This window comes from Manis javanica, chromosome 13, assembly GCF_040802235.1.
Source record: "Manis javanica isolate MJ-LG chromosome 13, MJ_LKY, whole genome shotgun sequence".
Taxonomy (NCBI): domain Eukaryota; kingdom Metazoa; phylum Chordata; class Mammalia; order Pholidota; family Manidae; genus Manis; species Manis javanica.
The window spans coordinates 92085725-92097012 of NC_133168.1; the positions used below are offsets into that span (position 1 = coordinate 92085725).

Consider the following 11288-nt stretch of genomic DNA (forward strand, 5'->3'; position numbering starts at 1 on the left):
ACACATAATATAGCGGGGGGACACGAGAAAGGCAGTAAATACAGAGAAGACAAGTAATTACTCTAGCATCTCACTACGCTGATGGACAGTGACTGTAATGGGGTGTGTGGGGAGACTTGATAATGGGGGGAATCTAGTAAGCACATTGTTGCTCATGTGACTGTGTACTAATGACACGGAAATAAATAAATAAACAAATAATAACACGTGGGTCATGTCAAGAAAAATTAGTAAGTACATGAAACAAAATGAGAGCTCCCACCTCACAGGTCTCGCGACCAATGAGCGTGCAGCTTCCCGCGCATCCCCGCCTCCGCGGGAAGGCCGCCGCGGCCAGTGAGCGGGGGGAACAAGGCTCAGGCCCTCCCCCGACTGACAGCACTGGAAGCCAATGAGGGAGCGGTTCGGCGGGGCAGGTAGCCACTGGGCGCGCGCGCAGGAAACGTCTCCGGCGGCTGCGTAGTAGCTGCAGGCGCCGAAGCGGCCGTTTGAAGAGTCAGTAGGTTTGCGAGCTCCGCCTGGCGGAGCTGCCCACGCTGTTCAGTCCGTGCTCCGGTCCGCCGTCCCGTCCGCGCAGCGAGTCCGGCGGAGCCCAGATGGTGGACCGCCGCTGTATTCGATGCGCCTTCCTCCCGGCGCGCAAGCCCAGGCGGCACCGGCGATCGGCCCGGACTTCGAGCCGCCGCCCCGGCCGGACCTGCGCTCGTCCAGCTCTGCCTCCTCCAGCCTTGCACCGTCGTACCTGCTGCGGAGCGTCCAGAGCGGGCCCCGCTTCAGGGATGAAGGCGACAGCGACGGCTCTGCGAGTCGGAAGGTACGCCGCCGCGGGCCCCGGAGGGGGCGCGTGGACCCCAGCCTCCGCCTGCGGGAGCGGCGGACCGGTGAGGGGGCGGCCGTGCGAGGGGCTCGGCGGGCCCGCAGGCCTCGCGGGGCCGGGGGCCGGCCGACGCGGGTGGTGGACTCGCGGGGCCCGGCGTGGGGCCCCGCCGCCGACGTGACACTGCCGCGCGGGCCGGGTTCGCAGGCGGAGGGGGCGGGCCGTGCCGCGCAGACGGGGAGGCCGGCGGGCGTCTTGCCCTGTGCGCCGTTTTCAGTCGGCGGCCTCGGGGGCGAGGGCCGGGCGAGCCGAGGGTCGGTGGGACCCGCGGACGGGCTGCGGGGGAGAGGCCGCCGGACGCAGCGCCTCCAGGATTAACAACTGTTTCCTGAGGCTCCTGTCGTCCCTGTCATTTGGGATTACCGGTGCCGTTTCCTTGCTGGTCATTGGTCTGTTCAGATTTTCTGTTTCTTCCTAGGTCACCCTTGGAAGGTTGCATTTTCCTAGAAAGCTGACCATTTCTTCTAGGTTGTCCTGTTTGTTACTATATAATTTTTCATAGTATTCTCTAATCTTCATATTTCAGTGGTGTCACTAGTGATTTTTCCTTTCTCATTTCCGATTCTGTTCATGTGCGTAGTCTCTTTTTTTGTTGATAAGTCTGGCTAGGAGTTTATCTATTTTGTTTATTTTCTCGAAGAACCAGTTCCTGCTTTCATTCATTCTGTTGTTTTATTCTTCTCAATTTTATTTATTTTTGCTCAAATCATTATTATGTCCCTCCTTCTCCTGACTTTGGGCTTCATTTGTTCATCTTTTTCTAGTTCAGTTAATTGTGAGTTTATACTGTTCATATGGGATTGTTGTTCTTTCTTGAGGTACGCCTACTTCCTTCTTACCACCGCTTTCGCTGAGTCCCACAGATTTTGCGTTGTGTGAATTATTGTGATTATTTCTTTCCATGTATTGCTTGATCTCTGTTTTTATTTGGTCATTGATCTACTGGTCATTTAGGAGCATGTTGTTAAGCCTCCATGTGATTGTAGGCCATTTCGTCATCTTTGTGTATTTCATTTCTAGTTTCATACCCTTGTGGTCTGAGAAGCTGGTTGGTACAATTTCAATCTTTTCGAATTTTCTTAGGCTCTTTTTGTGGCCTAGTATATGATCTATTCTTGAAAATCTTCCATGTGCACTTGAGAAGAATGTGTATCCTGCTGCTTTTGAGTGGAGAGTTCTGTAGATGTGTAAGGTCCATCTGTTGTAATGTGTTGTTCACTGCCTCTGTGTCCTTATTTTCTGTCTGGTTGATCTGTTCTTTGGAGTGAGTGGAGTGTTGAAGTCCCCTAAAATGAATGCATTGCATTCTATTTCCCCTTTCAATTCTGTTAGTATTTGTTTCACATATGTAGGTGCTCCTCTGTTGGGTGCCTAGATATTTATAATGGTTATATCCTCTTGTTGGATTGACCCCCTTTTATCATTACATAATATCCGTCCTTGTCTCTTGTGACTTTCTTTGTTCTAAAGTCTATTTTGCTCAATACAAGTACTGCAACACCTGCTTTTTTCTCCCTATTAGTTGCATGAAATATCTTTTTCCATCCCTTCACTCTTAGTCTGTGTATGTCTTTGGGTTTGAAGTGAGTCTCTTGTAGACAGTATATACATGGGTCTTATTTTTTATCCATTCAGTGACTGTGTGTTTTGATTGGTGTATTCAGACCATTTACATTTAGGCTGATTATCGATAGGTATATACTTACTGCCATTGCAGGCTTTAGTTCGTGGTTACCAAAAGGTAAAGGGTACCTTCCTTACTACCTAAGAATCTAGCTTAACTCACTTAAGTATGCTATTACAAAGACAATCTAAAGGTTGTTTTTTTTTTTCCCCTCCTCATTCTTTGTATACTAGGTATGGTATTCTGTACTCTTTGTATGTCCCTCTTTATTACCTCTGGTGACAGCTATTTAACCTTAGGAACACTTCCATCTATAGCAGTCCCTGCAAAATACACTGTAGAGATGGGTGGTGTGAGCTAAATTTTCTCAGCTTTTGCTTGTCTGGAAATTGTTTAATCCCTCCTTAAAATTTAAATGATAATAGTTTCTATTTTTATTTTTTATTCAGTTGTTATAATTTTTTGTATGATTAATCTACAATTACATGAGCAACATTATGTTTACTAGACTCCCTCGATCGTCAAGTGACCCCCACATACCGTTTATAATCAGTGTCCATCAGTGTAGTAACATGCTATAGAATCACTACTTGTCTTGTCTGTGTTGTACAGCCCACCTAATGCCCCCCCCCCCACATTATGTCTCCTAAAAGCAATGCCCCTTTTCTCCTGCTTAACCCTCCCTTCCCACAACCATCCTCCCCAGTCCCTTTCCCTTTGGTAACTGTTAGTCCATTCTTGGTCTCTGTGATTCTGCTGCTGTTTTGTTCCTTCAGTTTTTCTTTTGTTCTTATACTCCACATATGAGTGAAATCATTTGGTGCTTGCCTCTCTCTGACTGGCTTATTTCACTGAGCATAATACCCTCTAGCTCCATCCATGTTGTTGTAAAGGGCAGGATTTGTTTTCTTCTTATGGCTGGATAATATTCCATTGTGTATATGTACCGCATGTTCTTTAGCCGTTCATCTACTGATGGACACTTAGGTTGCTTCCATTTCTTGGCTATTGTAAATAGTGCTGTGATAAACATAGGGGTGCATCTGTCTTTTTCAAACTGGGCTGCTGCATTCTTAGGGTAAATTCCTAGAGGTGGATTGTTGAGTATTTATGCATGTATGTTTGTCAGCGATATTGTTCTGTAACTTTCTTTTTTTGTGGTGTCTTTGCCTGGTTTTGGTATTAAGGTGATGCTGGCCTCATAGAATGAGTTTGGAAGTATTGCTGGTTCTTCTACTTTTTGGAAAAGTTTAAGGACGATGACTATTAGATCTTCAGTACATGTTTGATTAAAGTCAGCAGTGCAGTCATCTGGTTCAGGTGTTTTCTTCTTAGGTAGTTTTTTGATTACCAGTTCAATTTTGTTCCTAGTCATTGGTCTGTTCAGATTTTCTGTTCTTTCTGGGTTAGCCTTGGAGGGTTGCATTTTTCTAGAAAGTTGTCCATTTCTTGTAGGTTATCCAGTGTGTTGGCATATAATTTTTCATGGTATTCTCTCCTAATTCTTTGTGTTTCTGTAGTGATTTTTCCTTTCTCATTTCTGATTCTGTTTGTGTGTGCAGGCTCTCTTTTTTTCTTGATTAGTCTGGCTAGGGGTTTATCAATTTTGTATATTTTCTCGAAGAATCAGCTTCTGCTTTCATCGATTCTTTGTATTGTTTCATTCTCCCTCAGTTTTATTTATTTCTGGTCCAATCTTTATTGTGTTCCTCCACCTGCTGACTATGGGCCCCATTTGCTCTTCTTTTTCTTGTTGTGATAGTTTTCAGTTTAGACTGTTCATATGGGATTGTTCTTCTCTCCTGAGGGAGACCTGTATTGCAATATACTTCCCTCTTAGCACCGCCTTGTCTGTGTCCCACCAATTTTGCGTAGTTCAATTTTTATTGTTGTCATTTGTCTCCATATATTGCTTGATCTCTGTTTTTATTCGGTCATTGATCCGTTGGTTGTTTAGGAGCATGTTGTGAATCCGCCATGCGGTGGTAGGCTTTTTCATTTTATTTGCGTGATTTATTTCTAGTTTCATACCCTTGTGGTGTGAGAAGCTGCATCGTTTTTGGGGGCTCGTCCGGGATAACTTCGGAGGTGAGTATAGGCATCCGAGCCTGCCTTTTCTTTCACTGTCCTTATAGAAGGAAGCCATCTATGGACCACAACATCGGGCGCTCGTCAGCCACTTAAGTGGGACTAGCCCGGCTGCCGATCTGAAAGTCTCGAGCGCCAGGTTCCCCTGCGTCTCCCTCAGTGGATCCCCCGTCTCCCTTGGGAGCCGGGAAAGTCACCTGAGTGGAGGCCAGGATTCCCCTTCAGAGGCATCTCCCTGGATGCGAGGGACTGAGGAAGGCCGTGGGCACCTGCGAGAGTCTAGGCTGAGGATGCACTTCAGCGGCTTCTCAAAGGCCCGCGTGTCTGGAATCAGACCCCGACAGCCCGACTGGGTATCCACGAGGAGTGTCTCTCTTTCTGTCTGCCTGACTTCCAGCCTGCTTCTCCGGGCCGCCCCAGCCTCTGGGTGAGGCAAGGGTGCTGTTTACTTCCTTTACTCACTCGATGTGTGCCTCTAACTTCGTCAGTGCCACGGACCCCGATGCTCAGCACCGCAAGGTAGGAGATCCATGTAGGGTGGGCTTTCCGGACTGGGGTTCCCTTCAAGGCAGTGAGGGATCTTCTGTCATTGTAAGGCGCGAGGAATAAGGCCCAGGGTGACCCTTTCTCTGTGTCCTGCTTCAGACCCACGGCAGATGCAGCTGGCTCCACAGACACGGGGAGGGCCGGCATGGTGGCTAGAGCCCGTCCAGGAGCTCCCTGAGACCCCTGTGCTGGAGCGACAGCCGGTGTCACCTGCATCAGCCCCTGCAGAGCCAGAGGATGTCCCAGCAGTGGCCTTAGCCCCCCTGGCAGGCCCTGAGCTGGAGCCCCAGGAGCCCACAGCAGAGCCTAGCAGGTCAGTCATCTTTGGAATCCCATGGGCGGCCTGACAACTGGGGACTTCCTATTCGGGAGGATGGGAGAGGATGGGGTCCCAGGACAAACACGCAGGGTCAGGAAGGAGGACGGGCAGGTGCCTGGACAGGCAGGGGAGGGCACAGTTGCCAGGCCCACACAAGGGTGGACCCGGAGGGCAGTGTGGCTGGAAGGACCAGGCTTCTCACTCTGCCACCCCCCGGCCTTACCCCAGCCCCAGGATTGGATGGGCTAGGCGCCTTGCCTGGGAGCCCGAGCATGTGCCCTGCGCCATCGATGCCAGCCAGCTTTCATCCACCCTGGTGGGCTGAGTCCTCCACCACTTGGTCCAGGAGGAGCACTTGGGGCCCACGGTGGCAGAGTTGGAAGGTGAGGGGCTGCGGCCAGAGGACCATGTAGGGTGGGCTTCCCGGACTGGGGTTCCCTTCAAGGCAGTGTGGGCTCTTCTGTGATTATAAGGCGCGGGGAATCAGCCCCGGGGTGACCCTTTCTCTGTGTCCTCGTCCAGACCTACGGCAGATGCACCTGGCTCCAGAGACACGGGGAGGGCCGACTTCATGGCTAGAGCCCGTCCAGGAGCTCCCTGAGACCCCTGTGCTGGAGCGACGGCCAGTGTCACCTGCTTCAGCCCCTGCAGAGCCGGAGGATGTCCCAGCAGAGGCCTCAGCCCAGGGGCCAGGCCCTGAACTGGAGCCCCATGAGCCTTCGGGCCTGGGGCCCAGGGCACTCGCTAGAATGGCACCAGGCGTGGCAGAGCCAGTTCCAGATCCAGAGCCCACCAGCCCCAGTGCTGCGAGCCCCTGGGATATTACAGGAGTGGTCTCAGGCCCCGAACTGGAGCCCCATGAGTCCTCGGGCACGGGGCCCATGGCACCTGCAGGAATGGCACAGGGCCGGGCAGAGCCACAGGTGGTCCTGGAGCCCACCAGCCCCTGTACCGTGAGCACCCGGGATTTGCCGAAGGAGGAGGAGCAGACCATCCTGGCATTTGCCCCACGCCTGGTGGCCGAGCAGCTGACCCTGATGTGTGCGGTGAGCGGAGCAGGATCTCAGGGTCGGGGGTGGGCTTTCCCTGTGTCACGGGCTGCCCCAGACCTGCCATTCCGACGTGGACTCCTGTGATCTGGGCACATGTCCCAGCTTCCCCACGGATTCAGCATGTGCCCTGGGAGACTCTCCTCACCCCTATGCCCTTACTGACCACATGGGGACAGTATGGCTGGCCCTTAGGGATCCTTACAGACCAATGAGAAGGAGCGGAGGGAAGGTGTGCAGAGCCTGGCTGGGCTGGGAGGGGCAGGGCAGGGGAGGGGTGCTCAGGGAGGTGCTGCCAGGGCCTTAGGTCCTCGGGCCATTGGCCTGGCAGGCTCCTATGGCCTCCGCACTTCAGAGGCCCCTGCCATGGACCTGACTGCGTGGGAGACACAGACACCAACAAAGGCCCTGGGTGGAGTTGTTTCAGGGGAAACTGCACCTGAGTGGGGATCGGGATCCACGGGGTGGCAGCATGAGAGGCAGATGCCCCAGGATGGCAGGGTGAGCTGCCTTGTGCCTCAGGGAAGACGTGAGTGAGGGTGCCTGTGAGCAAAGCCCCTCTGTGTCCCATCACTCTGGGGTCCTGTGCATCTGGTCCTGGGCGCCTCAGTGGACGGGGTCTGAAGTCTGGATGGCCACAAGGCTCACAGCACATCCCCAGCTGCCTGTGCCCCAGCTCTGACCAGTGACCCAGCCTGGGAACAGGGGCACCAGGGGCACAGCTGGATGACACCTCTTGTCATCCCCAGGAGCTGTACAGTAGGGTTGAACGTGGTGAATGCAAGGTCTATGTAGAGAGACATCCACTGAGGGAATCCATTGTACTCCTGAACCCCAACATCCTTAACGTCATCAAGCACTTTGGTACCACGTTTCATTTTGTCATCTCCTCCTGCCTCGGGGGCCCGAGCACGACAGCCCAGGACAGGGCCCGAGTGGTGGAGTTCTGGATCCAGGTGGCCAAGGTCTGTCATGGGACGGCCCCCGGGGTCCCCTCCTTTGCCAGCTCTCAGGATGGGTGCCTGTGGACCTGGACTAGCAGGCCCCGGGGGTGGGACAGCCATCCCTGGACCCTTCCTTGGGTTGAGCCACAGTCCTCCACCCAGGAGGGCTGCTCAGCAGGTACCAGGTGTGCTGGGCTCCCTGGGTGTCTATCTTCCTAAGGACAGGAGTTCATAGGGGGATAGAGCAGAGAAGCAGGCCACGCTCTCAGCTCTGTCTTCCCTCCCAGGAGTGTCTGGCTCTCAGAAATTTCGGGTCCTTCCGTGCCATCATCGTCGCCCTGCAGCACCCTCATGTACGTCGCCTGGAGAACACCTGGGGACATGTTTCCTGGTGGGTAGTCCTGTCCCTGGGACCGGGGCACCTGAGTGGACAGGGACACGCCTACATCTTGCGGTGTCCCTCAGTGTGCTGAGACTTCCTGGGAGGTGGCAGAGCATAGGGGCGGGGATGGCGGGCTCTTCTGGCTCCCTGTGGGTTAGGCCAGGGGTACCCGTGCAGGAATCAGTTTCCTCCAATGTCAGGTGTGGGGTGAAGCCCATTGGAGATCTGGAGCTTGTGCTCTGCAGCAGGAGGTCTCTGCCCCAAGGACAGCGACCTGGCCCAAAGCAGATTCGCCCCCGGGAGAACAGGGAATGGAGGCCCTGGGTGGAAACATGAAGCCCCCTCTGCAGGCCACAGATTTCCAGGGCTCAGGGCCGTGGTGGGAAGCCTCCTGTGGGCTAGTGGGCCTTCTAGGATCCCTGGGAAAAGGGGTCGGCCCCGAGACTCTCCGCCTGCTGGCCGCATGTGTCCCTCCTCCTCTCCCCTCCCCGTAGGAAGAGCTCCTGGATCTACAGAAAACTTAAAAAGAGGAACAAGGGGCTTAAAGGGAAGCAGCTCCTCGAGGTAAATGGGGGCTGGATGTCTGGAAGGGAGGGGTTCTTGGGGCAAATCCTCTGCTGCGCTGCGGCACAGCTTTGGGAAAGACTCGAGGAGTGCGGGGTGTGCAGGGGAAGTTGATAGGGAAAGTAGGGTCCCCCAGGCCCATGAGGGCCTCGTCTGTCTCCCTCCCTTGTTCTACTTGACTGCGGGCCTGACATCCACTGAGGACCCAGGGGACAGTCCCCCGGTCAGGGCTGGGGCTGGTGTGGCGTCGGCAGCAGGGTTGGGGCCTGTGGCTGAGCAAGGTCGGCTTCTCCCCTGGGTCCCCTGAGCCTGTCATGACCCCTCTGTGGCCTCAGGCTCCCCATGTGTACATGGAGGGTTGCCGTCAGCCTGGCGGGCGGGCCTCCCAGGTGAGCAAGGGTTCAGAGACCACAAGAAGTGCTTCAGCTTTGTGCACCCCCCTGGTCATGTGAGGGGAGCCGTGCTGATTGCCGGGTGACAGTGAGTGCTCAGGGCACCCTGGGAGGCAGAGGGGCCTCCCCTGACCCTCTCATGGCGGTGTCCATGGCCCAAGGACCCGCATGAGTATGAGTGTGTGCCGGAGGTGGGGTTGCTCTGGGCTGAGAGCCTGCTGGAGGTGGGGATACCGTAGGTGCCAGGGGGCTCGGGCAAGGCATCCATCCACCACGGTCTGGCTGTGGGAGGCACGTGGGAGGGGAGCATGAGCACCTGAGTGTCGTGCACCTTGCAGGACGCGAGGGCCATAGTGAGGAAATGGCACCAGTCCCCCAGGGCATCCCAGGATATGAAGAAGCAGGTGAGAGTGGGGTGGCCAGGGTCAGGGCGGTGGGGTGACCTTGCACCTGCTCCTGGTCCCACCAGCTCTGAACTGCCAGCTCTGGTGTGACCAGAAGGGGGGCGAGAGCAGCTGGGTACAGGGGGAAGTTGGAGGACAGGTGCCGGGCCCACAGGTCCTGGGAATGGCCAAAAGCCAGCCCTGGGAGGGCCCGGGAGGGGAGAGCAGGGCGAAGGGAAGGGGGGAGGCCGCACAGGGTGGTCCAAGGGAGCTGGGGGCTGCGGGTGTGGGGTTCAGGGGAGGCTCTGTGGGCGCCCCTGAGGCAGGTGGGGACTCATCACCTCCCCACCCCGGTCGCACAGGGCATGATCCCGCCGCTCGCACTGATCCTGTACGATGCCTTAGAGAAACAACAGGAACATCATGTGGATGTGAGTGACCCGGCAGGGCTCAGGGGGGCAGGATGGTGGGGTTTAGCGAGGAGAGAGCCCCCAGTGAGCCCGAACCTCTCCGCACCAGTCACCCCCTCCTGAGTCCCCCCTCTACCCCAGGACCTGGGCTTCTTGGAGAGGACTGCCAGAAGGGCCCACCTAAGCCCCGGTCCTGGCCCCAGGGCAGGCGGGGCTGAGGGCTCCAGGGGGAAGCCTGTGGGCAGGACTGGTCTCCCCGTCAGGCCCTGCCCAGGGGGAGGGATGCTGCTCCTTCAGAGCAGGAAGCACATCGGGGGCTGGCAGTGCCTTCCCGCCTGAGGCCTCAGCTCCCCAATGCAGTTCCCGCTTCTCGGTAGCCCCGAGCCCAGGCCAGGCCCGGGTGCTGTTTCTGGGCAGGCCTGCCCCTTGGAGAGCCCTGGCGGTCCTCCACCTTGAGAAAGGGTGGGGACGTACCGGCCTCATTCTGGGCTCAGGGGGCTGTTTCAATGTACTTTTGCCACCTTGCTGCCTTCCAGGGTGATGGTATAAAATAGAGAGTTGAGTGCCCAGTCATGAAAGGTGAGGGATGTAGTCAAGACCCCCTGGACAGGACCTTGTCTGGGCCATCCCCTGGGTCTAACGTGTGTTGAGAGTTAAGACACGGAGAGCTCAGGAGACTAAAGGCTTTGTAAGGTGGGGGATTGGGAGGCATCAAGGCCACCTTCCTGGAGGAGGAGCTGGAGACCCAACAGTGGGAACAGGCAAGGCTGGATGGCATTGGAAGGAAGGCAGGTTTCTGTGAGCATAGATTTGGGATCATCCCAGTGCCCCACTCCTCACCCCCCTCCTCGTCTGCATCCTGTCCTTCCTCTGCCCCAGGTCACTGACTTTGTAGTGGAGCTCCTCACATACAAGTTCCTGGCCAGGCAGTATGACCTGGAGCCCAAGGAGCACTTCCTGTCCTTTTTCCGGAGAGTGAAGCTCCTGCATGAGGACCAGAGGTGAGGCTGCCAGGAGTGGGGTGTGGGCTGTATCTGCCGGCAGGCTCTGGGGGAAGGGTCCCCTGCCATGGGGCTCCAGGGGCTCACAGGTGTCCCTCTGTCCTGCAGCTACGGCCTGTCCTGCCAGCTGGAGCCCCCAGGTCAGAGGGCAGGCAGAAAAGGACTGTTTAAGTGCTTCAGGTCCCTCAGGATTTAAACTTATGGGCCAGGGCCAGGTGAGTTTCTGGGCTGGGGCAATCAGCAGGGGGTGGGCTGTTCCCCAGCCTCAGGGAAGCTTTGGGCCATGCACGGTGTGGGGGCGTCCTAAAGACCGGTGCGGCTGCAATCCCGCTCCACTGCCGATCGGTTGTGCCAGACTGAAGGGTGGTTCCCGGCCCCCTCTGGGACCCAGTTTCCTCCTCTGTGAGTAGGTGACGCTCAGAAGCCTTCCCGTAACAGGGACTCCCTGGGTGCTGGTGATTGACAGGACCCTCTGCACAGGGCCTGGAGCCCAGAGGGCAGTGGGGATGGGGTGGAAGCAGGATAATGGGGGGAACCCGGGATAACCTGTCTCTTCTGCTCACCCGCGTGGCCCTGTAGCTGCTGTCATCGGGCCCTCGGCCCTGCTGGTGTCCTGGCTGCATGTGGAGGAGACCTTCTTCCCCTTCGGGCAGGCGGCACCTGGCGCCCCAGGACCCCAGCCTGCCTGCTGCTCCTCCTCCTCCCGCTG

General features: G+C 56.1%; 1 protein-coding gene across 5 annotated transcripts; it reads left to right on the forward strand.

Moving 5' to 3' along the window:
• The first annotated feature begins 686 nt into the window (after nt 1–686).
• Nucleotides 687–11280, forward strand: LOC140845801 (ral-GDS-related protein-like). 5 transcript variants are annotated; one of them, XM_073220887.1, is made up of 12 exons: nt 687–814; nt 4525–4589; nt 5235–5448; nt 5683–5837; nt 5977–6500; nt 7253–7468; nt 7735–7838; nt 8324–8393; nt 9124–9189; nt 9531–9599; nt 10458–10579; nt 10688–11144. In XM_073220887.1, the coding sequence occupies exons 5-12, from the start codon at nt 5988–5990 to the stop codon at nt 10773–10775; spliced, it is 1248 nt and encodes a 415-aa protein (XP_073076988.1). In that variant the 5' UTR covers nt 687–814; nt 4525–4589; nt 5235–5448; nt 5683–5837; nt 5977–5987; the 3' UTR covers nt 10776–11144. The 5 variants fall into 5 exon arrangements, with proteins under 5 accessions (XP_073076988.1, XP_073076989.1, XP_073076992.1 ...); XM_073220888.1 differs by lacking the exon at nt 687–814 and having other exon boundaries at nt 4176–4589; XM_073220886.1 differs by lacking the exons at nt 687–814; nt 4525–4589 and adding an exon at nt 11159–11280 and having other exon boundaries at nt 4633–5448; nt 10688–10794.
• The last annotated feature ends 8 nt before the right edge of the window (nt 11281–11288 follow it).

Coding starts and splice junctions, on each gene's coding strand:
- LOC140845801 (XM_073220887.1), top strand. CDS start 5,988: ATGCACCTGGCTCCAGAGACACGGGGAGGGCCGACTTCATGGCTAGAG. Junction 9,190..9,530: donor CCCAGGATATGAAGAAGCAG/GTGAGAGTGGGG, acceptor CCGGTCGCACAG/GGCATGATCCCGCCGCTCGC. Junction 9,600..10,457: donor AACAGGAACATCATGTGGAT/GTGAGTGACCCG, acceptor CCTCTGCCCCAG/GTCACTGACTTTGTAGTGGA.